This window comes from Zingiber officinale, chromosome 9A (assembly GCF_018446385.1).
Source record: "Zingiber officinale cultivar Zhangliang chromosome 9A, Zo_v1.1, whole genome shotgun sequence".
NCBI classification, from domain to species: domain Eukaryota; kingdom Viridiplantae; phylum Streptophyta; class Magnoliopsida; order Zingiberales; family Zingiberaceae; genus Zingiber; species Zingiber officinale.
The window spans coordinates 49065565-49091163 of record NC_056002.1 but is presented as its reverse complement, the minus strand read 5'-3'; the positions used below and the strand labels follow the sequence as shown (position 1 = coordinate 49091163).

Sequence of the window (25599 nt, the reverse complement as noted above, 5' to 3'; positions counted from 1 at the left end):
TCCGGTCGACAGAGAAGGCAAGCGAGTGTTGCATTCATATTGTTGTTTGTATTTGCTTCTTGCTCTCCTTGTACTCCTTTCTTGTTGTTACAAGTATTGTGGCGAGGTTTCTCCACCCACAAGGAGCATTTATTAGCCGGTTCTCCGGGGACTCATCCACCGACGGATTGATAGGCTTCGTCCACCTTACGGACACGCCGAGGAGTAGGAGTTTATCTCCGAACCTCGTTACATCGGTTTGTTTGAGAAAGAAATGACGATTTGGGGTCGGCTATTCACACCCCCCTCTCTAGCCTCCGTACGAAGGATCCTAACACTCTTCACAGCCGCCGTCGGCAATCGCCGTCAGCCGCCGCCTCCTCCCGCGGCCATAGCCTCCATCTGCAGGGGACGCCGGAAGAGGTCGCCGCCTCCCTACTCTGTGAGTCGCCAGCGCACACTCCTGTCATGGGGTTCATCAGCACGCCGACAAACGCTCTTTGGCGGTTATAGCTTGCTACCCTCGACCCATTCTAATATTGAGGGTGCTGTTGACGCATTCTATAGCCTTCGCCTTCAAGCCGTAGGCCAGTAATCCACATGGTTATATTTCACATGCTGGTTCCATCCTTATTCTAGTTTTGTGCGTGGTTATGTTTCGGCCTTCGGGCCATTGTTACTGTTCGGCATCCGATCCGTCATTATGCTGGTGAGTTATTGATATTATTCGGCCTTAGTGCCGCGTGTCGGCCTGCGAGCCGCTATCATATCCTGTCTACGTGCCGTCTCTCTGGAGATACATGTTACACCGGGTTCCTCAGCTGACTCATCCCCATCCATCCGTCAGAGTCGTGACGACTCGATCAGCGTCGCAATCAGCTCATCCATCCATCCGAGGGCGCCCCTCGGGGCCAGGGTACGTCATCGTACCTTTCCTGTATTTATTTCATTATTCTATCATTAGTGTTCGGCTACTTATACATTTGTGGGACCCGCCTCGAGCACCGAGGTACCAGGGATCGGGGTAACCCGGTCGCTGGTGGCAGGTGTTGTTGACCAGAAGACATCGGACGACTTGGTCAACACTGGAGACAGATCATCAGTCGGGTCATGGGTATGCGGTCAACCTTCCAGCCACGTCATCCCGACAGGTTCGTCTTCTCAGCTTCCCGATAGGATCACTATTTTTAATGCATGGAAGAAAATATCAAACCCAATATGCATAATATGAAAAAAAATTAGGTCCAGTATAAATCTGATATGAAAAATATTATATTTAGGTTGGACCTAATATGAAAAATATCAAGCTCAGTCTGAACTTGATATGGAAAATATCAAATCCGCTAAGCCTAATATGAAAATTATGAAACCCATGTTGGGCCTAATATGGAAAATATCAAACCCACATTGAGCTTGATATTGGACAATATTAGGCTCAGAATAGGCTTAATATGGGAAAATATTAAGTCCATCGTGGGCCTGATATAATTCCATATCAGGTCCAACGGTGAGCCTAATATGGGAACATAATAGGTCATTTTTAATCCTGGAGAGAGAGGATGTATTGGAAAACGACGAAAGAGAGTGAGAGGATTTAGGAGGTTGATGAGAGGGGGTAGGAAAGGAAGAACACTATTTTTGGTGCTCTTTTTGGTAGTTTTAAAATTAGGGTGTTCTTTTGGATAAATAAAGAAACGTGGCCGCTACTTTTGGTAAAAAGTCATAGCCACATAAATGGAAATCTAGGGTGTGTTTGTGCGTTTTCTATTTTCATTTTCTGGAAAATGTACATTTCTGAAAAATAGTGTTTGGTTTACATTTTTCATATCTATTTTTTTTAAAAATAAATAGTTTTTCTGAAAAATAGAGAATGTTTAAAATTCATTTTTTAGAAAACGTATATTTTTTCAAAAAAATAAAAATAAAAAACGTACAAACCAAATGCATCCTTAATTTTTTTTTTACGGTCTACCTTCTCTATTCTATTCTATTTATTCTTTCTTATGCTATTTTTTTTATTTTATTCTATCATATTCTATGATAACTTAGGCATAGGAAGGCCAGATCCCTATCCATAAAAAAAAAAAAGATCGAGAATGAACTACTTACAATTATAATCGAATCGTGATCGTGATCCAGTCACAATTTGCTGTCATCTTTCCCTGAGTTCATCGTCCCCGCATATTATGGTTTGGGTTGACGCGAGTGGCCGGAGGTCTCCGGCCATGAGCAAGTGGCCAGGCTTGGGGCGCTGAGCGAGGGATGACCTCCAAGCGGCGTTCGGTCACTCGTCCTGACCCAAACTATAACTTGAGGGATATTGAACCCAAGAAGGGATCACGACAAATTATGGCTGGATTACGTCCACAATCCAACCGTAATTGTAAATTGTCCATCCTTTGGTCTACTTTCTTTGGACCAGAAGATCTGGTCCAGACATAGGAGGGGACTTATTGGGACAATCCCTCTTACTACGAATCGAGCCTTTTCGTGAGTTTTTTTTTAGTTGGCTCAAAAAATATTTTATTTACATTTGAAATTATTCAATTCGAGCTAAATTCGAATATGTTATTTTTTGAGCTAAATTTGAAATTATTTTTTGAGCTAACTTTTTAAGTGGATTTAATCCATAATATTTTATTCAATTATTTATGAGTTACTCACGAGCCTAATTTAAATTGAACTATAATTATATTTATATAATTTTAATTTAAATATGTTAAATTAAAGTCTAAATAATTCGAATTGAATTTAAATTTAAATCATTACAAATTATAGTTTGATTCATTTTGAATCCAGATTTGAAAAATTCGAACAAAACTCGAGTCAACAAATTTTATGTTTTTAGCTTTGAATAAAATTTAAATATCACATACATTTTTCAAACTCTTTCGTTACAAATGATATTATTGGTGATAAAAGATGAATACGCTCGTCCCCAGTACCTCCGCTAACCCGTTCTAGGGCCAACACGAAGGAGGTAAATCACGGACGGTTACTAGCCTTTGGACAGTGACTAGCACATAAGGGAGGTATTTATCTCGGCTTTGTCGAGATTCGAACCTCAGACCTCATTGATGACAACACCTCATGTGCTAACCACTAGATTCATCCGAAAGGGCATTACAAATGATATTGTTGAATCATAGATTAACGGCTAAACCCCGATGCTCTACCAACCATTTATGATTACCGAGCAAAATGAATGATTTATCAGAGTGATGACCAACTTAACTTAAAAGCCCACAACAATACTCGAAGATGGAAACAACCAAGGGGCTCGTCACCACATACTTACCATCATCGGAGGTCCAAGTCAACTTTCCCTCCACGAATTGATTGAGAGGGGAAGGTTTGCCGGCAGTCCATTTCGCACTTACATCGAATGACTTTTGCTCGTTCAGCTCAGTGAACGTCAACGTCTCGGGAGTGACAGTAGCTAACGCGGCAGGGTCTAATATGGTCACAGACACCTTGTAGCTCGATCTAGCCGATCCGACATTCGTGACCGTCCGCCTCACCTTGACCGTCTCCCCGCCTTGGGGGGCTAGCAGAATTGATGGGTAGTTTAGCTCCGCTTCCGTCAAGTTCTTGAACTTGGAGCAATCCACGAATCCGCGCCCTATTTTTTTGGCACCTTCGTTGCCGAATTTGCCGCAGATGTAGGAGATATAGTCATCGGCGGTGATGTCGTAAATAAGGCCGGGTTCGGAAGCTTTGTTAGGGTTGACCTGTCCTGCGCCCTTATCCCAATAGAATGCTGGCTCGAGCAACTCGTTGTAGACGTTGGCATCTGCCGTGGTGATGATTGCCGACCTGATAGCTGCTGGCGACCAAGTTGGGTGTGCTGCCTTTAAGAGCGCTGCGATGCCGCTGAGGTGAGGTGTCGCCATGGACGTGCCAGAGATGATGTTGTAGTCTGGAAAGTCTGCAGAAGGAATCCAGGCCGCGAAGATGTTAAGGCCTGGGCCTGCGATGTCTGGCTTGAGGATGTTCGTCGTCACCTTCGACGGCCCCCGGGAGGAGAAGAAAGCCACAGCAGGGGCGGGGGATTCGCCGAGAACCGTCCCATCGAAGACGATTGAAGCGGAGGGGTCAGAGGACGAGTTCAAATACGATTTGAAGTCGGAGTCGTATCGGTTGGCGATCATTACTACAGGGTAGTCCTGCTTACTAACCATGATGGTATCGCCTTCGATCTTCAAGCAAATATAGATTATCGCCGTGGCACCGTGGGACTTGGCGATATCCGCCACAACTGGGAGACCGAATTGGTCGTCGGCCTCGCAGACCCAAATGCTGCCCCTATGGCTATCATCGGGAGGATTCAAGAGGCAGTATGGCGAATGGGGGTTGTAGTATAGTGGAAGAGAGCTTTTAGTGAAGTTGCTCGGCTGGTCTAGAGACTCTCCGGGAATCACCTTCCCGTTGGGAAGTTTCACGTAGGCCCTGAAGCTTCGATCGACGATGCTGGCCGCTACGGTGAGGATCCATGGTGCAGCGTTGGAGAGGGTGAAGAAGTCAGGTCCAGTGTTGCCGGCGGCGCAACTGACGAAGATGCCTTTTCTGACAGCCGCCAACGAACCAATGGCGATGGGATCTTGGTCTAGAGGCATTGAACCACCGCTGAGAGAGATAGAGAGGATGTCGACGCCATCCTTGACAGCTGCATCCATCCCAGCAAGGACGTCTGCGGTACCACATACGCCGTAGCGGGTGCAGGTCTGGTAGATGGCAAGGTGAGCCCTAGGGGCCATTCCGGCAGCCGTGCCTTTGGCAAAGCCGTAGTAGCTCACATTGCGGACAAAGTTACCTGCGGCGGTGGAGGAAGTGTGGGTCCCGTGGCCGTTCTTGTCAATGGGAGGACTCCGACCCGCGCCGGAGATCATCGACCTGGCGCCGATGAGCTTGTTGTTGCAACCGGTCTCGAGCTCGCACGAGCCCTTCCACTTCGAGGGTGGAGGTGGTACCCCCTCGTCGTCGTAGGAAGGGTGGCCGGGAGTCACACCGGTGTCGAGGATTCCGATGATGACTCCGCTTCCAAGCTTTGAGTCTTCCCACAGCCCCTTCTTCCCAACTTTGAGCCCGAGGAAATCCGGCGTGTGGGTGGTCATCACGCGTAGCACTCGGTCGGGGAATGAGCGTACAAAGCCCTTCTTCTTCCTCACTGTCTGCAGTTCTTCCTCCGTCAGAATGGCGGCGAAACCACTGAAGACGTCGCTGTAGGAATGCAGCAGTCGCCGATCGACGGTTGACTCCTCGGCGGCCGACGGCAAGAAAGACTCGTGCCATCTCTTTAGGCTCGATTCCATCAACGACTCAATCGGCTCATCCACTTGAATTATGTAACGGCTCGAAGAAGGAGGAGCGGCGAGAGAAGAATTTAAGAAGAAGGCGAGGAGAAAGAGCAGCCATAACGCAACATCCATGTTGGAATCTAAATTGCTATGTCTCCATACTCCATTATATAGAGAGACGTACGCTTCTAAATATGAAAAAAATAATATATCATTAAAATATATTAATTCAGTCCCTTTTAGGCAAAAAATAATGATAACGCTCCGGCGCAATAATCTATCCGCGGTATAATCTAGTAAATATATAATAATTAATGGAAATTTTAAATTTCTTGCCTATCAAATATTAATTATATTCCCATTTCACATAACATTTGGGGAAACTTGTATAACATATGGAGAGATTTAACTTGTATAACATTAAAAAAATACAGACATTTTCTAATAAAAGTAAAACAACGCCACATCACTTGACTAGTAAAGTTATATATATATTTTTATTATAATTTACGAAATAGCCATGCAAAATTTTATATTTATTAAAAGGTGCACTATAATTTAGTATTTATCAAAAGGTATAATTAAATGTCTCCTCACTACAACAAAAATATTAAAAGACAACGGTTAAAAATCGTTATCGTAGGCCCTTTAAAACCGTTATAATTGACAATTGACAGTGTTGTTAAAAGTGGGGGCTACGACAACGGTTTTAAACCGTTGTCTTTGAATGAAAAGACAATAATTTTGCAACGGTTTTAAACCGTTGTCTTTGAATGAAAAGACAACGGTTTAAAACCGTTGTTGTTTAGAGCATTTTTTTATTAACACTGTTAGTTTACAACCATTTTTGGGGCTACGACAACAGTTTTTAACCCTTGTCTTTGAGGGTGATAGACAACAACAACGGTTTTAGATCATTGTCTTTTAAATTATTATCTTTTAATACCAATATATCATATTTCAATATAAATATATAATAAAGAATCATAATCACAAAAGAAAGAATATTTTCCATATCAATGTCATTCAAAATGTTACTTATACAAGAATTATATTACAATCACAAAAGAAAAAACATGTCTAATATTCAAATAAAATTTATCCCAATACAAATAAACAAATAAACTTCATTTACAACTAATGAACAATTGTCAAAAGATTAGAAACTTGTGATGGTGGTTCATGCCATGTAAGATTGCAAGTAATTATAGTCAACTCAAGCCCCATCAAAATCTTCAACTTGTAGAATTTCATTGTACTCTTCTTTCTCACTTGCTGATTCTTCCATGTCAACCTTTTCCAACATTCTGGATTTTTGTGAAGCAAAGTATGTGAGATGATCTTGTCCGCGCACTGAGTCGATGGACGCTAGGGACGTGACGCTCTCCGCTGTCTTCGACTGGTGAAGTGGATCTCCGGCGGACCTACAAAGAAGCCGAGCTGGGAGGGGTTTCCCGGCGACGACCCTCCGACGCTCAAGTCAGGCAGCGAAGAAGAAGAGAAAAGTAACGCTACTATGGCTACAATGATCAAGATTGCATACCTCTGTCGAAGTCTGGGGGTCCTTATATAGGACCCCGGGGAGACACGGGCACGCTTCTCTATGCGTGCACGCTTCCCCAAACATACCTCAATAGGTCGTGTCAGAAAAGCATGTCTGACGCCATTCCGCAATCATCTGAGCATATCCCGGATGTGACGGTAGAAACTTCCACTGTACGATACTCTGTCCACTCCAGCCGCTGACCATGCTGTTGTCGGCGGCAGGTGTCTCGAGGACGAAGTTATCAGTTGTCCTTTTTGTCTCCTAGCGCTCTTACTTGTTCCCGGGCCGAGTGGACCAGCCGCTCGGCGCTCATGGCCTCCGGGAGGCCCTGCTCATGTGCTCAGATGGAATTGCACCTTATTGTCCTGCGGCTCGGCCGAGCGGCCTGTCCGCCCGACCCATAGCCCCTTTTACCTTGAGCATCAGAAACTCGACCCCTGGTCGGGTTGTCTTCCGTCTGGTCTGGGAGACCCTTGGCCGGATGTCCGATCGACCCGCCACTCTGCTCGGCGCGACCTCTATCCAATCGGCACGACCTTGGGGAGACCCTTGGCCAGATGTCTGGTCGGCCCGCCACTCCGCTCGGCGCGACCTCTATCCGATCGGCACGACCTTGGGGTTGACCCTCTTACCATTGACCTCCCGTCAACAAGGGTCCCCCGTCCTTACCACCGGATCACATGCCTCCCCCTCAAGTCTAGTCGAAGGAGGCACCAAGTCCGACTGACTGGACTATGAGTCTGGCCAAGCGACAGCCGATCCGCCACTCTCGAAAGTATACCTCCGCTCGACTCCTATGGGGTTGAATAGAGCCGGTCGGCTAATTGCCGAGGGCTGCCCACTGGCCTGTGATGATTTCTTCAGGATCTTCTCGGAATGCGTGTAAATCTCCGCCATTATGATTGAGCACGTGGGTCCTGCCTCGTGATGGGGCTCATTAAATGCCTTCCTCTTACCGAGTGCCACGTGGCACTGTTGACGTCATTATACGGCTGCCGCCTTACGCCTGATGCGACGTCCGTCGGTTTGAAATGGACGGCGCGATGTGGGCCTAGGTCCCTGTGACCTGAATCAGACGGTTTCGGACGATCGGGCATAACCCTATAAAGCCTTCGCCCTTTTCCTTCGCCGCACCTCCGCTTTCTTGTTCGCAAAGCTCTCGCTGCATTCCTCTCTCCGGTGACCTTGCCCATCTGCCCTTCGGCGAACCCTCATCTTCTTCCTTCGAACTTCTTGTCTATAAGGTTCTTCTACCTTTCTCTCTTCGATTCCTGTGTTTTCTTTGCACTTTTGGTCGCGTTTCGTCTTCTGGTTACTGCTTTGCTCATCTTCTCACTTGCACCTTTACTTTCCCTTTCGACTTCTGCCTCTTTTATTGTTCCGGCGATGGCAAGTTCTTCTTAGTCCGCGGACCTCGCTCTCGGCCCATGGTATACCACCATGGAGTCGTGGTTCGATCGGCGCGACGCCGAGAGCCTGCTAAACGCTTTTGATATCCCTTCAGATTTCGAACTGATTCTACCTTCACCTTCCGCTCAGCCGCACAACCCTCCGCGCGGCGCTTTTTGTCTTTTCCGCGACCAATTCGTAGCCGATCTGCGGTTTCCCCTCCACCCCTTCATCGTTGAAGTTTGCAACTTCTTTGGCATTCCACTCGCCCAATTGGTTCCAAACACTTTTCGACTTCTATGCGGAGTTGTGGTCTTATTTAAGATACACAACATTCCCCTCCACCCGGAAGTTTTTTATTATTTCTATTATCCCAAGCAGTCCGAGCCGGACACTTATCTGTTTCAGGCTCGACCCGGTTTGGTCTTTTTTGATAAACTACCCTCTTCTAACAAACATTGGAAAGAAAATTACTTTTTTCTTCGTATCCCCGGTCGGCTTCCTTTTCAGACCAAATGCAGGTCAGACCACCCACCTCCCCAGAGCAGAAGAAGTTTAAGACTTGACCGGACTATCTTCACGCAGCGAATCTGCTAGCCGGTCTGAAGCTCGACATCAACAAGCTCTTACCTGAAGGAGTGATGTATATATTCGGTTTGAGTCCAAGCCGGACCCCCCTCCCGAGCAGCTTTGGTAAGAAACGAACTTGTGCAATTGCCTTGAGTTCTAACTGATTTTCTTCTCTTTTTCCTTGCAGGGAATATTGTAATGGAGTCTGTGCTGTTCAGGATCTTGAAGAAGAAAGTGGCCACGCTCGAGGCGGAAGCGGCCAAGGAAATGGAGCAGCTGGGCATCACTCTGGTCGGATCTCATGAAGGTGAGAGCGAGATGAATGTAGGGGAGTCTGCCGCTCAGGCTTCACCCGTGGAGGCGACTGGCGGTGCAACTTCTGGCAAAGAACCGACCGTTCGAGAGGAAGACTCAGATCCGGAGGACGAGCTCCCACTCGACAGGAAAAGACGACGTGTTGAGGTGCCTCTCCATTCGGCCACCTCCGTAGTGCAAGAGTCTAAGCGGACGGGCACCGCCTCTCAACGCGGCAAAGCACCATCGGTCGAGGCGCTCTCCTCCGACCGGACCCCCTCTCAACTGGATGCGCCTGCGGCCCCGATCGAAGTGGTGCCGGTCAGCTCCCTTTCGCCTGTACCCCGCCGAGTCCTCCGCTCGGGCATTCTATCCACAATGTCCAGCCCAGCCTCCGATCCTTCGGCGTCCGCTCACACGACTCCCGGTCGGCGCCGCACTATTAGGGCCATCCTGCACCTCCCTACCGAGGCATTTATGGCTGAGTCCGATCGGCCGACAGCTCCTGAACATATGATCACCATCAAGGGGCCCCTTGATGAGATGTGGACGGACGCCCGAGCCCGCGTAGCTATGATACCTCTTGACAAACTGGCTGACAGCCACATGCAACAGTCCACAGGGGTGAGCTTCACTCCTTTTCTTTTATGTAGTCTTCCCGGTCGGCGTTTTAACACCCCTGTGTACATCAGAGATGGGTGGAAGAGATTGTTGTCGCCAACCGCTTGGCTATGGTAGAGGAGGAGCTGAAGAGGCTGAAGAGTCAGGGTGGTCCGTCTTCTTCTCGAGACCCTTCTTATGCCGAGCTGCAGAAGGAACTCGCAAAGACTAAAGACTTGCTGGAGGCCGAGAGGAAGAAAATGGCCGACCAGGCATACATGTTGGACCAACTTGACAAGCAGGTCAAAACTTATGACCGCAAGATTGAGCTCGCCACCACTTGGAAGAACACTGCTATCGCCAACCTTGAAGTGAAGAACGTGGAGGCTCGCGCCCTAGAACAGCGGGTAAAAGAGTTGGCTGATCTGCTGGACCGCGAGAAAAAGGGTCGTTCGGTCAAGGTGACCAAGCTCAAGGATGATTTGAAGGTCGTGCAAGAGGCTCTCGACGCTTCCGTGCTGCCTTTACGGAGTATCAGGGGGCCGAGCCGAGCCGCCTTGCTGCGATGAGGTAGTCCTACATCCTCTCGGTCGACTTCGTCTAGAAGGTTTGCGATCGGCTCATCCTGGCATTCGTGTTGGTTATCACTGCTACTGCGGACCACCTGAAAGCACAGGGTCATTTGCCGGAGTCTTTCGTCATCCCCGTTTGGGAACATACAACTCTTCTCTCCACCATCCCGAAGAGCGTTTTTGACTATCTTGAATGAATTGTCTTTGGCATTTTTGTAATTATCCCGATCGGCTGAACCTTAATTCTAATGAGTTGCATCTATAACTTTGGCCCCGGTTGGCAAACTTTTTAAATGTAACTTTCGAATGCCAACTTTTGCTCTGTTAGCCTTTCATTTTGAGTGCTCCTCATAACTGTGCCGACCGGTCGCTCGACCTTTTTTCCGCATGTAATTTCTTAACTTCCCCGATTGGTCAAATGACCTTCATTCCGTATGGAACTCCCGTTAGTTTATTGTTACCAAGTGTTTTTCCTGACTGCGCCGCTCAGTCTAACGATCTTCATTCCATATGGAACTTCCGTTAGTTTTTCGTTGATCGGCACTGGTAAGCGCACGCCATTATTTTCTCCTTGTCCTTAAGATCAAGGCTTGCTGATCATTGGCCCTAGATACTGGGCCTTAGTCTAACTGCGCGACGCTGTCCCGTTCGGGAGGTTTATAGTCGCCGATCCGACTCTGGAGTTTAACGTCGCCGCTCGATAGATTCCGACCGGGGTGTTTTTAGTCGCCGGTCCCACTCTAGAGTTTAACGTCGCCGCTCGACGGTCTTCTTGCCGAGGGGTTTATAGTCGCCGGTCCGACTCTAGAGTTTAACGTCGTCGCTCGACGGTCTTCTAGCCGGGGGGTTTATAGTCGCCGGTCCGACTCTAGAGTTTAACGTCGTCGCTCGACGGTCTTCTAGCCGGGGGGTTTATAGTCGCCAGTCCGACTCTAGAGTTTAACGTCGCTGCTCGACGGTCTTCAAGTAGTTTGTCGTTCAGCGAATGACGCTCAGACTCTTCGTAATTTTTCTTATCTTCAATCTTGCAGCCAAAGGATACAGGCGAACGGAACATATATGAAATGAATTACACTGGTGCACCTTTTATCCAGCACGGTACGGCTGTAGGTGGTTTGCGCTCCATGGTCGATCTAGCCGCCTTCCATCCTCATCTTCCAGGTAATATGCACCCGATCGGTGCTTCTCGACGACTCTGAAGGGCCCCACCCAGGGAGCTGTCATCTTGCTCACATCGCCGACCGGCTTCACCTTCTTCCACACAAGATCACCAACCTAGAATGCTCTGGGAATTACACGCCTGTTGTAATTCTGCTTCATTCTCTGCCTGTACGCCATCAGCCGGATGACTTCTTTAGCTCTTGATTCATCCATCAGGTCCAACTCCAGCTGCCTCCGCTCGGCATTGTCCTCATCGTAGCTTTGGATTCGATCGGACTCCACTCCGACCTCGACTGGGACGACCGCCTCGCCTCCGTACACCAAGTGAAACGGTGTTACTCCCGTTCCCTCCTTTGGGGTTGTGCGGATGGCCCATAGTACGCCGGGCAGCTCGTCCACCCAGCTTCCTCCCATGTGATCGAGCCGAACTCGAAGTATTCGCAGGATCTCCCGATTGGCTACTTCGGCTTGACCGTTGCTCTGAGGATACGCCACGGAAGTGAAGTGTTGTTCGATGTCGTATCCTATTCACCATTCTCCGAGCTCCTGACCAATGAATTGTTGGCCGTAATCCGAGATGAACCAACGAGGGATGCCGAACCGACAGATTATATGCTGCCAGATGAACTTTTTGACCATCTGCTCGATTATTTTGGCCAGTGGTTCAGCTTCAACCCACTTGGAGAAATAGTCGACCGCCACCAACAAAAACTTCCGTTGCCCAATCGCCATAGCGAAGGGTCCCACTATATCTATACCCCACTGGTCGAACGGGCAGGATACTGTGGACGCCTTCATTTCCTTCGTAGGCATATGGGAGAAGTTATGGTACTTCTGATAAGAAAGGCAGGTAGCGACGGTCCGAGCGGCGTCTTCCTGTAGAGTTGGCCAGAAGTATCCGGCCAGCAAGATCTTCCTAGCCAAAGACCGGCCGCCCGGATGACCTCGGCAAGATCCTTGGTGTACCTCTTGGAGAATATACTATGCATCCTCCGAGCTGACGCACTTTAGTAACGGCCAGGAGAATGCTTTCTTGTAAAGTTGATCCCCGATGAGCGTGAACCGACCAGCTCTCCTCCTCAATAGCTGGGCTTCCTCCCGATCAGACGACGTGACCTCCGATCACAAAAATTCTATTATGGATGTCCTCCAATCGCTCGAGAATGTGAGGCCTTCCATCTGGTCGATGTGCGCCACCAGGGACACTTGCTCGATTGGTTGCTGGATAACGAGTGGCAATATCGAACTAGCGAGCTTGACTAGCTCGTCCGCAGACTGGTTCTCGGCTTGGGGGATCTTCTGTATGACAACTTCGACGAAGTTGGTCTTGAGCTTTTCAAAGGCCTCCGCGTAGAGCCTGAGCCTCGCGTTGTTTATCTCGAAGGACCCTGAGAGTTGCTGAGCAGCCAACTGGGAGTCTGAAAATAGCGTCACTCGGCTAGCTCCCACGTGCCACGTGGCCTGCAGGCTGGCTATGAGGGCCTCATACTCCACTTCATTATTGGTTGCTCGATAGTTCAGCCGGACGGACAGGTGCATCCGCTCTTCTTGAGGGGAAAGTAACAGGATACCATTTCCGCTTCCGAGCCGAGTGGACGATCCATCCACAAATACTTTCCACATAGCTTCGGGTTCCGGATTTTGCACCTCGGTCACAAAATCTGCCAAGGACTGCGCCTTAATCGCCGAGCGGGGTTGATACTGAATGTCGAATTCACTCAGCTCTGTTTTCCACTTGATGAGCCGGTCGGACGCTTCTGGATTCAGGAGCACCCTTCCTAGCGGACTGTTCATCATCACGATGATTTTATGCGCCAAGAAATAAGGGTGCAATCTCTACGTTGCGAGGATCAAGGCAAAACCTAATTTTTCGAGACCAGTGTAGCGAGATTCAGCATCCTTTAGAATGTGGCTTAAGAAGTACACGGGCTGCTCTTCGCTGTTCGGCCTCACTAATGCTGAGCCCACAGCATGCTCGGTCGAAGACAAGTAAATACGGAGCGGCTCTCCTACAGCTGGTTTGGCCAGCACGGGCAAAGAATTAAGATAAGTCTTCAGCTCCTCGAACGCCCGATCGCATTCCTCGTCCCATTGAAACTTGGTAGCTTTGCGCAGAATCTTGAAGAAAGGGAGGCTTCGGTCGACCGTTCGGGAGATGAATCATGATAGCGTCGTTATCCGACCGGTGAGGCACTGTACTTCTCGAAGATTTCTGGGAGGCGGCATATCTTGTAATGCTTTCACCTTGCTGAGATTCGCCTCTATGCCCTGCTCGGTCACAATATAACCCAAGAAATGCCCGCCTTTTGCTCCGAATAAGCACTTCTGGGGGTTCAGCTTGACCCTGTATCTCCTCAGTGTCTGGAAAGTTTCTTCCAAGTCTGCATAAAGGTCCGTCGCTCGGAAGGATTTGATAAGTATATCATCTACGTATACTTCCAAGTTGCGCCCGATTTGCTCCTGGAATACCTTGTCCATCAGCCGCTGGTAGGTAGCTCCTGCATTCTTCAGCCCGAATGGCATTACGTTGTAACAGTAAGTACTGTCTGCAGTGACGAAACTGACCTTTTCTTGGTCTTCTCGGACGAGCGGCACTTGATGGTAGCCTTGATAAGCATCCAACATGCATATCAGCTCGCACCTGGTTGTGGAGTCTACTAGTTGATCGATCCGGGGCAGAGGGTAGAAATCCTTCGGGCAGGCCTTGTTCAGATCCCGAAAGTCAATGCAAACTCTCCATTTGTTGCCTGGTTTGGAGACCAGCACCACGTTTGCGAGCCAGCTCGGGAACTGTACCTCCCTTATGTGGCCAGCCTCCAAGAGCTTCTCCACCTCCGATCGGATGATGATATTCTGTTCAGCACTGAAGTCCTTCTTCCTTTGCTTTACTGGCCGAGCATCCTGTCGGACGTGAAGCTCGTGCTGCGCTATGCTCGGCGAGACTCCTGGCAACTCGTAGGTCGACCAAATGAAAATGTTGCAATTTTTCTGGAGGCATCTGATCAGCTTCTCTTTCTGGCTTGCTTCCAGGTCGGACGCTATGAAAGTCGTGGCCTCCGGTCGGGTAGGGTGGATCTGTACCTCTTCCTTTTCTTCATAAGCTAGAGAAGGTGGCTTTTCAGTTATAGCGTTTACCTCGACTCGTGGCACTTTCTGAGTGGATTTAGCCTCGGCTCGGACCATCTCTACATAGCATCGCCGAGCGACAAGCTGATCTCCTCGGACCTCCCCAACTTGGCCTTCCACCGGGAACTTGATCTTCTAGCAGAAGGTGGAGATGACCACTCGGAACTCGTTGAGAGCCGGTCGCCCCAAGATAACATTATACGCGGACGGAGCGTCGACCAAGATGAAGTTGGCGGTCCGTGTTCTTCTGAGTGGCTCCTCCCCCAGGGAGATAGCTAGCCGGACATGTCCGACTGGCATAACTTCGTTACCGGTGAACCCACAGAGGGGGGTTGTCATCGAAAGCAACTCGGCTCGGTCGATTTGTAATTGGTCGAAGGCCTTCCGGAAGATTATGTTGACCGAGCTGTCTGTATCAATAAAGATGCGATGAATAGTATAGTTAGCTATTACCACTCGGATAATGAGGGCGTCATCATGCGGGACTTCGACTCCCTCGAGGTCCCTCGGCCCAAAGCTGATCTCGGGCCCACTCGCCCGCTCCTGACTGCAGTCGACCGCGTGGATCCTGAGCTACCTTGCGTGCACCTTTCTCACTCTATTGGAGTCACCTCCGGTTGGCCCTCCGACGATGATGTTGATTTCACCCCTCGAGGCATTTCCTCTGTTCTCCTCCTCCCGAGCGGACGACCTAGGTCGTTTATGCGACGCCCGGGGATTAGCTCTATGCGGCTGGTGATGATGCCGCTCGAGAGATTCTCTGGCCGCCTGCCGCCCGGTCTGTTGGTGCCGATGTCGCCTATCAAGTGCTGGGGATCAGCGACGATAACTCCTGGGAGTGGGATGAGCGATTGGAGGGAGACTCCGACAATCCCGGGTGTTGTGTGTGGCGGATTGGTGGAGCGAGCAAAACATGGGAGTCCATACCTTCCCTTTTGGCTTGGGCCGATCGGCTGCCACCTGTTGGACGGCGTGCGGCCTTGTGTGCTGATGAGGACGGGCTGCTTCTGCCCGTGGTCCTCTCGGTGGTTGGTGAGCAGTGGGTGGCTTCCGCTCGGCTGGGGATGGTAGCTCGGAGGGTACTTCTTTTTTCCTTTCCATCTGAGCTTCCTCCACATTGATGTATTCATTGGCTTTGTTCAGCATGTGGTCGTAACTATGAGGTAGCTTTCGAATAAGCGATCGGAAGAACTCAACATCCACAAGCCCCTTTGTGAACGCGTTTATCATAGTTTCCGAGGTGACCGTCGGGATATCCATGGCTACCTGGTTGAAGCGTTGGATGTAAGCTCGGAGTGACTCCCTCGATCCTTGCTTGATGGCAAACAGACTGACACTGGTTTTCTGATAGCGTCTGCTGCTTGCGAAGTGGTGGAGAAAGGTCGTGCGGAACTCTTTGAAGCTTGTTATTGATCCGTCCGGCAGCTTCCGGAACCACCGTTGTGCCGACCCAGAAAGGGTGGTGAGGAACACTCGGCACTTCACCCCATCTGTATATTGATGTAAAGTGGCGGTGTTGTCGAACTTACCCAGATGGTCATCCGGGTCAGTGGTCCCGTTGTATTCCCCAATCGCCGGAGGCCCGTAATGCCTTGGTAGTGGGTCGCGCAGGATGGCTTCGGAGAACTGTCTATTGATCCGCTCGGGGGATGAGTCTGTCCGTGGCGCCTTGCCTTTTCTATTGTCCCGCGCGGGGGCTTCGTCTGACGAAGATCCTCGGTCGAGGTTGGCCTGAGCAACCTCTGACGGCGTCTGGAATAAAGCTCGATGGAATGGTATCGGGGTGGGCGGAGCTTCCACCTGAGTGCCGGTCGGGCCTTTGTTTTGACCCCATATTGAGAGCTACTCCGGTCGGTCGTCTTATGCCGCTCGACCACCTAATGCCGACGTTGTCTGTTGCGCTAATCGATCGGCTTGAGCCTTTTGCAGCTGCTCGACTATCTTGGCCACCCACGCTTGGATGAGCGCATCTAATTCTTCGGGAGAGAGCGCCACCATGAGTTGGCGTCCAGCTTCTTCCATCGTCTCTGCTCGGATTCAGGTGCGTTCCCACAGACGGCGCCAATTTGATCCTGTCCGTGCGCTGAGTCGATGGACGCTGGGGACGTGGCGCTCTCTGCTGTCTTCGACTGGTGAAGTGGATCTCCTGCAGACCTGCAAAGAAGCTGAGCCGGGAGGGGTTTCCCGGCGACGACCTTCCGACGCTCAAGTCAGGCAGCGAAGAAGAAGAGCAAAGTAATGCTAATATGGCTACAGTGATCAAGATTGCATACCTCCGTCAAAGTTTGGGGGTCCTTATATAGGACCCCGGGGAGACGCGGGCACGCTTCTCGATGTGTGCACGCTTCCCCAAACATACCTCAATAGGTCGTGTCAGAAAAGCATGCCTAACGTCATTCCACAATCGTCCGAGAATATCCCGGATGTGACGGTGGAAGCTTCCACCGTATGATACTCTGTCCACTCCAGCCGCCGACCATGTTGTTTGTCGGCGGCAGGTGTCTCGAGGATGAAGTTACCAGTTGTCCTTTTTTATCTCCTATCGCTCTTACTTGTTCCCGAGCCGAGCCGACCAGCCACTCGGCGCTCATGGCCTCTAGGAGGCCCTGCTCATGTGCTCGGATGGAATTGCACCTTATTGTCCTGCGGCTCGGCCGAGCGGCCTGTCCGCCCGGCCCATAGCCCCTTTTACCTTGAGCATCGGAAACCCGACCCCTGGTCGGGTTGTCTTCCATCTGGTCCAGGAGACCCTTGGTCGGATGTCCGATCGGCCTGCCACTCTGCTCAGTGCGACCTCTATCCGATCGGCACGACCTTGGGGAGACCCTTGGCCAGATGTCCGGTCGGCCCGCCACTCCGCTCGGCGCGACCTCTATCAGATCGGCACGACCTTGGGGTTGACCCTCTACCATTGACCTCCTGTCAACGAGGGTCCCCCGTCCTTACCACCAGATCATGAGCAAAGCACCAAAAAAAAAAAAAAAAATAGAAGAGAACATATAACATGAAAAGAAGAGAGGTTTCAAGAAGAGAATAATTTGATTCATCTTACAATATATATGATTAAAAACATGGAATTGGTGGTGATTATGGCCATGGGTACATTCAACAAATTAACTCATTTTATCCCCTATTGCACTAAATGAAGTATATAAAATAAATAGATCATGAAAGATCCCAGATATTGGAAATGCCCTTGGGTAAGTGAGAAGGAACATTATCCTGTTAAGGTACTTGTTTGCTCGTCTTATAACTCTTATTCTCATAAATTATTGCTAATTTAATAAGCTGATTAGTAGAAAGAAAACCCCAGTATCTAGGTTAAATTAAGCTTAAATTCTGATTAAGACACTATAAACCACACAAACAAGAAAATATATAAACAAAATTGCAATTTCAATTCATTATAGCCCATTTTACGGAATGCGAATGTGTCTATGCTAAGCAAATAAGATTACCTTTTTTGGTAAGCAGTCATTTTTTTAACGACAATGAATTAAATAAAATAGTATGAATTGTTGTAAGCAGAAATTACCTACTGGTGATAAGTTGTGGCTGATTCGAGAAATTTTCTATAAGCATGAATCACACAATCACTATAGGAATTAAAAGCAACTCGCACCTTTTCAACATGTGGTTTGGTAATAGTAGCAAATTGTTTTACATATGGTTGAGAAAATCTCTTGCCAGCCTGATACAAGGTATGAAAATTTGCATAGCACGGTGTATCAACAAACAAAAAAATAGAACATGTAATGACAAATTGATACAGAGGCATGTCTATATATGCATCTTGGTTGAAATAATACCATGAGTACCTGGAAATAAGGATCTAAAATTTCTTGTACTTTGGCTATGTGGCTGGACATGGCACTCTTAGATGTGTGATAAACTTCCACTGCTTTACTTGACACAGTTTGCACATAAGGTTCAGTGCTTGACACAAGAAACATCCATTTCCTCAGAAATTCAAGGAAACGAAATAATTTAGAAACATAATAAATCCTGCCTAAAATATCAACTACCTTAAAAGAAAGTCGATAAAGTAGTAAACTGATATATAATCCAAACCAAAGCCAAATGCAAATTAAACCAAATTTATATAATTTGCTTATGGATTGCCAATCAAGCAACACTGAAATATATGAATAATTAACATAATTCAGATACTGAAAATAGTCATTGGTTGGCCACTTACATCTTTGGAAGATTCAAAATGTGGTTCCATAAATTGTTGTGCTTGAATCGATTTCTCTGATACCTTGAGAAACGTTTTCACAAAATTGATAAGTACAATGCAAGATTAAACTAAAATTGTAAGATAATATATGACATGCATTCATGGTGATAAAGCAAGAACTGACAAACAAATTCAATAGAAAAAAAAATAGTACAGGTGAAAAATTAGCACCTTTTGAAGTAAGACATCTAGTACAGGTTGTCCATGCTCCTTCCAGTGAGTTGTTGCAAGTTCCTGAAAGGCACATATCAAAGACATATTGGAGTCTCTTAACATGTATATGGTATCTCTCTAACACTCCATCTAAATTTCTAAGACAATTACCTTATAGTAATTGGCGTGAGTAGCAAGCCAAGGAGGAAACCATGCTCCATGAGCCTAAAAACAAGAAACACACAATTTTGACTCCAGCTCAATTATAACATTTTGTTATTATATAGAATAAATTGACTAAAAAGAAGTTACAAATGTTAAATAACTGAATGCCAAACCCATGCCTTATGTGAGACATGGCAGTGTACCACAGAATGCATACTTGCACAAGCAGTACATCAATGATATGCCACAAAACCAACAACAAAAAAAATATGTCCAGTTTTTAACACAATAACCTAAATCAAATTTCATCTGAATATACTCAAAGCTGACCACTTTTCCATTTAAGTGAATTATCATGTAAAGGTAAATTGGAGAGACAAAAAATAAACAATATAGGATAATATTAAGCCCCAGATGAAGTCTTGTCAAGAATTCACATTATTATGAAAGAGGTTTTGCACATATGTTCGCAGGATATCAATAAATCTTCAAACTCAATGAGCTTATACAAGATCCACTCTTGACATCATATCTAGCAACAGTTTAACAGATTTCAAGCATAAATCATATTATCCAGCCCCGACTGAACTTTTCAATTAGTCATGCAGGAAGACATCTCCCTCAAGAAAAATATTCTTAACAATATAAGTCATTGTGTCAAATATTCCAATAGAAAGAAAGATGAGATCATGTGCAAATTGCAGGTTAAGAAGCTTGTTGATTGAACTCATCATGTAGCCAGACAAGTAAGCAAAACAAATGCTGAGAATTAACTCTTCTACGATTTACTAAGACTTCTTACCTGTGATAATTCCTTTGACTTAGCTGTTGCTTCCAATTGTACTCTTAGAAGCTCCTCCTAAAGAAGGTTTGATTTATATAAATATAAGCCTATGTAACAATGTATTTTCAAGAATAGTTGTTTATAGCACAAACCTCTGCCACCTGAAGAGCATGCTCAGTTTTTTGAATTCTACGGTATTGCTCATCGTTTGTCTTTTGAAGCTACAAGGGCCAACGGTGAAAAGTTACAGCCGTGTGATTGGAAATAATACAGCATTACTATATCTGTTGATATGTACAGGAAGCATATAAAGAATCTTTCAAAATATTTAGCAGACAAGAAAAGGACCTTTCACAGTCAATTAAAAATAAAATATGAGAAAGTTGCATTATTTCTATGCCTATTTTCTAAAAACGATGCACAAGTTCATGGTTGTGCCAACCCCACTTAGTGGGAAAAAGGCTTGATTGTTGTTGTATGTACAAGTTCATGGCTGTAAGAATATGAGCATAGGGTGCTGCAAAGCCAATAGTCGCTGTGAATTCATGATGGACACGGTGTATCTTCTCGTACCCCCATTTGCAGTGCATTAGTCAGTGAATCCAGTAGTTGCCATAGTCCTCCACCACGAAGTAAACCAAGAGTTGCAAAGCCACTTCCCACGGTGAGGGAAGGGGAAGCCCAGTCCTTATCCCCACAAACTACAAATAACTCTTTTAGTAAAGATAGAACAAAAATCTTCAAGAAAGTGGGTTGAAAGAAAAACAATGATGCTTTTATCCGGCTATGTAATTAAAAAGTAGATCAACAGAAAATATTACGAATTGAATAATGCAAAAAAAAGTGAGGTACTTGTTATTGAACTAATAAAGAGGTTTTTTCTCCCCAGAAAGTAGATCAAACTGCAGTGCAACCCTAAGGAATCAAGAAGGGACCTTGATGGTGGGGGTAGGAGGAGAGTTGAAGCGGGCCGACGATGAGGAGGAACACCCGCATGACGTCCTTATAGCACTGGAAGAAGGAGGTCGGCGGGAGGTGGATCTTGGGTTGGATCTTGAAAGAGGAGACGGAGGCAGGGAAGCTGAGTTCGATGAGGGCGAGCGGGAGAGGCGTGAGGGAGAAAATGACGAAGAGGAAGATGATGTTGTGGTAAAATAGGAGGTAGTCAGGCATCCGTGCGGTGTAGCGGAACCAGATGTCCTCGGCGAAGGTCAGACTCCGCCCCAGCGCCGCCTCCACCTCCCTAGGGTCGCATACGGCAACATCACCGGCAGCGCAATAAGCGATCAGAACGAGAGCGACGATACCGTCGACAATGGGGATGTGGATCCGAATCACCGGAAAAGGCTGACGCGTCTAGTGCTCCGCCGCTAGTGGCACCGCGATGGCCGTAGTGGAGGAGCAGAGAAAGGCGGAGAGAGAGGGAGGGGACAAATGCGATCGCTCTTCCCGGCTGTTGCTGCTCCTACGCGGCTCCAGTGAGTGAGAGATTGTGAGAAAAGAGGAACGAAAATGCTTAGGGATAGAGAAGGTAAGGGGGGAATGTGGCGGCAAAAAAATTTCGAGGAGAGGGAAAGAAAAAAAGCGATGGTAAAAAATGGTGAAGGGGAAAAACGACGAAGGGGAAAAAACGGCGAAGGAAAAAAACACCGGTATTCAACATCACTTAATAGACAACAATTTTCAAAAACCATTGTCGTAACTCCAAAATAACGCACATAGACAACCGTTTTGAAAAACTATTGTCGTAGCCTTTAAAAACCGTTGTCGTAGCCCAAAAAAACATAAATAGACAACCGTTTTTAAAAACCATTGTCGTAGGCCAAAAAACTGCTAAAAGACAACGATTTTTGTTAAAACCATTGTTAAAAGTCAAAACAACAATGATTTGACATAAAACCATTGTCGTTTCAGTGTTGTTGAATGAGGATTTTGTTGTAGTGCTTATTTCCTTTCTAACCCTCCCATCAATATTTCCTTTTCATAAATCATTTTTCAAAGCATCCAAATCACATTTGAATCGTTTTGATTTAAAAATAATATCGATGGTTCGAATGAAGATGATGTTAATATTTTTCTCCCTCTCTCTCTCAGCTCCTACAAACATAATATATTTTCTTAAGTCTCTGATTGCAAAGATCCTGCGCTTTGCTTTAGTCACGAGATCCCCCTCACCCCACCGAAAGCCTCCGCAAGTGTCTTCATGTGCCCCTCAGGTGTTGTCAAGGGTTTCTGACAAAATCCCCAAGGGCGTAGCGCAGACAGTGGGCACATGATATCTCTAGCGTAATGGTCAAGGGTCGATTCTCAAGAACTGACGACCTGGGATTTACCCCATCATGCGCCTATGGCCCTGTGTACCTGCATGTACCTCCCTTCATATTCGTGGGACTGACACTAGGGGGACCGCTAAGGTAGCGGATCTACCTTTTTTTAAGGTTTTGTTTGTCGTCAATACTTTCCTTTCAGAATGGAGCAAAAAGGTGTGGCAGATGTTTCAGCCTCTGCTTCTCAATTATCCGCAAAGGTATGTATCATGGACATGTTCACCTTAAAAACTCATAGGATCTGACTAGGTCAAAACAACACTACTACTGGATATATTCAGAACAATGTGTATCTAGATTTTGAAAAGCTCAACCAGTTTGGGTTTGGTTGTCAATAATTTTTTTTTAATTATAGGTTTCAGTTGATATTAGGCAGAAACTGCATTGAACAATATGTTAGGTCACTTTAACAGTTTTTTTTAAACATCCACAATGAAAGGAAGATATCATGGAATTATTATTTTAGATGATCGACATATAACAATGATTTAACAGTCCCCCTTTGGTGTTATCTTGAACATATAAGATATGCAATATATCCATGGTATAATAGTCTGTTGGTGCAACATCCCTCAGGTCAAGGTTGACCTGGGTGACCAAGCTGAGTCTTGGTTTGAGTTTAGATGTTTGACAATAAGAAATTGATTGAAGAAGAGTCAAGTAGGTCAAGGTTGACCGGATACTTGACAGGGAAGTCCTGGTGAGTGAAGCCAGGCAGAAGGAAAACCCTAGTGAGTGAAGCTAGGTGAAAGTCCTGGTGAGTGAAACCAGGTGAAAACCCTAGTGAGTGAAGCTAGGTGAAAGTCCTGGTGAGTGAAGCCAGGCAGAAGGAAAACCCTAGTGAGTGAAGCTAGGTGAAAGTCCTGGTGAGTGAAGCCAGGTGAAAGCCCTAGTGAGTGAAGCTAGGCAGATGGAAAACCCTAGTGAGTGAAGCTAGGTGAAAGTCCTGGTGAGTGAAGCCAGGCAAGGGAAACTCCAGATGGATCAAGGATGATCGGACATCTGGTGTTGGGAAGTCCAAGTAGGTCAAAGGATTGACTGGATACTTGGCACGAGGAAATACAAATAGGTCAAAGGGATTGACCAGACATCTGATGGAAGTCCAAGTAGGTCAAGGGTGACGGATACTTGGCATGAATAGAAAAGTCTAAGTGGGTCAAAGGTTGACCGGACACTTGGTGGGAAGTCCTAGCAGGTCAAAGGAGTGACCGATGCTGGCATGATGTACCAACAGGTCAAGGTTGACGGATGTTGGTTTGAGAGACTTGGAACTTGGTTTGGGCAAAACCAAGTGTTGGATCGATCGATGAATCGATCCAGGCTGGATCGATCGATGGATCGATCCGGCTTCTAAGCGATAAGGTCGGATCGATCCGTGGATCGATCAGATGTTCCAATCGATCGGTGGATCGATTGGGACGCTGCTACTTGCGATAAGCGCTGGATCGATCCGTGGATCGATCCGAGGCCTCGAAATGGTCGGATCGATCCGTGGATCGATCCAAAGCCTCCCCGATCGATTGGGAATATTCGAATCGATCGGGATCCGACCGTTGCGTCGTATTTGAGCTATAGGCGTGCGTTGGCTGCAGCATCTCTTCTCCGATTCACTCCAGATTTCTCGCCAGCTCCTCCACAGCACTCACAAAGCTCAGATCTCCAGTTCTTGAAGGATCTTGGAAGTTTTCCAAGTCAAGAGGCGGATCAAAGCCAAGAAGAGAAGCTAGGGTTAGAGTTTATACTCATTGTAAGCTTGTAAGCTTGTATTTCTTGTATCCTTTCCCTCTCTTCTTGTACTGAGTCTTGTAGGGTTTCTCCGCCCTTGGTAGTTACCATAAAGGAGAGTTTTATTAGTGGAGGGTGCGTGCGTAGGTGTGGATCCTTGGACTAGTCACCTCTTGTGAGGTGGATACCAAGTAAACCAACCTTGTTAGCGTTGTGTGATTTGTTTCTTTGTATTTCCGCTGCACATCTTTGAAGGAACAAGCAACGCCAAGCACCGAGCGAACGCGACGAGCTATTCACCCCCCCTCTAGCTACTTTTGGTCCTAACAAGTGGTATCAGAGCGAGGCCGCTCTTCACCGGAATCATCGCCGGAAGGGTCAAGCATAACAAGAAAAGCTAGAGGGTGAAGAAGTTGAAGCAAAAATTGTCAAAGTCAAAGATATCAAAAAGCTCAACTTCAAGATGCAATTCCAAGATGGACTTGGATTTGACACAAGGGTGGCTCCACCATACACTTCCACGAGTTTTGATTCTTGGAAATCAAGAATTGAAAATTTTCTTATGATGGAGATAGAGCAATGGTTTGCTCTAATGGAAGGCTTCGAGGCTCCAAGAAATTCAAAGGGCAAAGTTCTCAAGAGGAGCAAGTGGAGCCAAGAGCAAGTCCAAAGGTGCGAGGCCAATGATAAAGTGACCAAGCTCTTGGTAAATTTATTGCCAAGCACCATCCTTTGCAAAATTGGAGAATTTGAAGATGCAAAGGAATTATGGAGCAAATTGGCCAAGCTTCATGAAGAGATCCCCTCCACTGTACAAGAGCAAGAAGTATCCAGAGAGGGTGACTCTTTGGAGCAAGACCAAGAGGAGGGCTCCGAGGTAGAGAGATGCTCAACCTCCGAAGAAGAGGAAATCCAAGAAGCTTCATCCTCAAGGGAATGCAACGAAGGGAACAAGGAGGGAGCATACTCCTTGTTTCATATTCAAGATGATGAAGCCTCCACCTCTAGGATTGAGGGGGAGCAATCCTTGGTGACGCCGGATCAAGAAGAAGGAGAAGCTTCTACATCCGGGTCAAGAGATGAAGAGATTGAAGAAGCTTCTACCTCCACAAGTCAAGAAAAATCAAATGGAGGGGAATCAAGGTCCGATCAAGAGGAAGCTTCTATCTCCTGATCCAAAGGAAAAGATGTCACCCCTACAAGCAAAGGTATAAATATTTCAATTAAAAATAAAAATCATATTATATGCTTTGAGTGTAGGGAACATGGGCACTACAAGAGCAAGTGCCCCAAATTGGCCAAGAAGAAGGGCAAAGTGGTACAAAAGGGCAAGGCGAAGCCCAAGGAGATCATCCCCAACACAAAGAAGAGCAAGGAGCATATTATATGCTTCTCTTGCAATCAAAAGGGGCATTACCGAAGTCAATGCCCCAAGGGGAAGAAGGTGGTCAAGGCTCAAGGAGGCACTAGTCAAGGGGGAGCCTCCAAGGTAAAGAAGAAGGTATCTTTTATTGAGCCTACCCCCTTACATTATGGTGAAAAGCATGATAGTTCTAACTTTTATCATTTTAATGCAATTTACCATAAGAATAGAAAGCATGAGGGCTTTAAGGAAAAACATGTGGCCCTACATGCCAAAACTACCCAACCTAAGGTCAGGAAGGTAGATAG

The 25599-nt window shown here is 47.0% G+C and overlaps 2 protein-coding genes and 1 pseudogene across 2 annotated transcripts; all 3 read right to left on the bottom strand.

The window, feature by feature from the left end:
* Window positions 1-3209: 3209 nt before the first annotated feature.
* Window positions 3210-5408, bottom strand: LOC122019198 (subtilisin-like protease). Its single transcript, XM_042576695.1, has one exon. It carries the CDS (start codon window positions 5406-5408, stop codon window positions 3210-3212), a length of 2199 nt encoding a protein of 732 aa, XP_042432629.1.
* Window positions 5409-18069: 12661 nt separating this feature from the next.
* On the bottom strand, window positions 18070-20183 carry LOC122019197. Its single transcript, XM_042576694.1, has 8 exons — window positions 20175-20183; window positions 20029-20097; window positions 19895-19951; window positions 19099-19152; window positions 18946-19008; window positions 18733-18795; window positions 18353-18493; window positions 18070-18225 (listed from the first exon to the last, which is right to left on the bottom strand). The coding sequence occupies exons 1-8, from the start codon at window positions 20181-20183 to the stop codon at window positions 18070-18072; spliced, it is 612 nt and encodes a 203-aa protein (XP_042432628.1).
* Window positions 20184-20283: 100 nt separating this feature from the next.
* LOC122019196 lies at window positions 20284-21141 on the bottom strand (annotated as a pseudogene).
* Between the last annotated feature and the right edge of the window lie 4458 nt (window positions 21142-25599).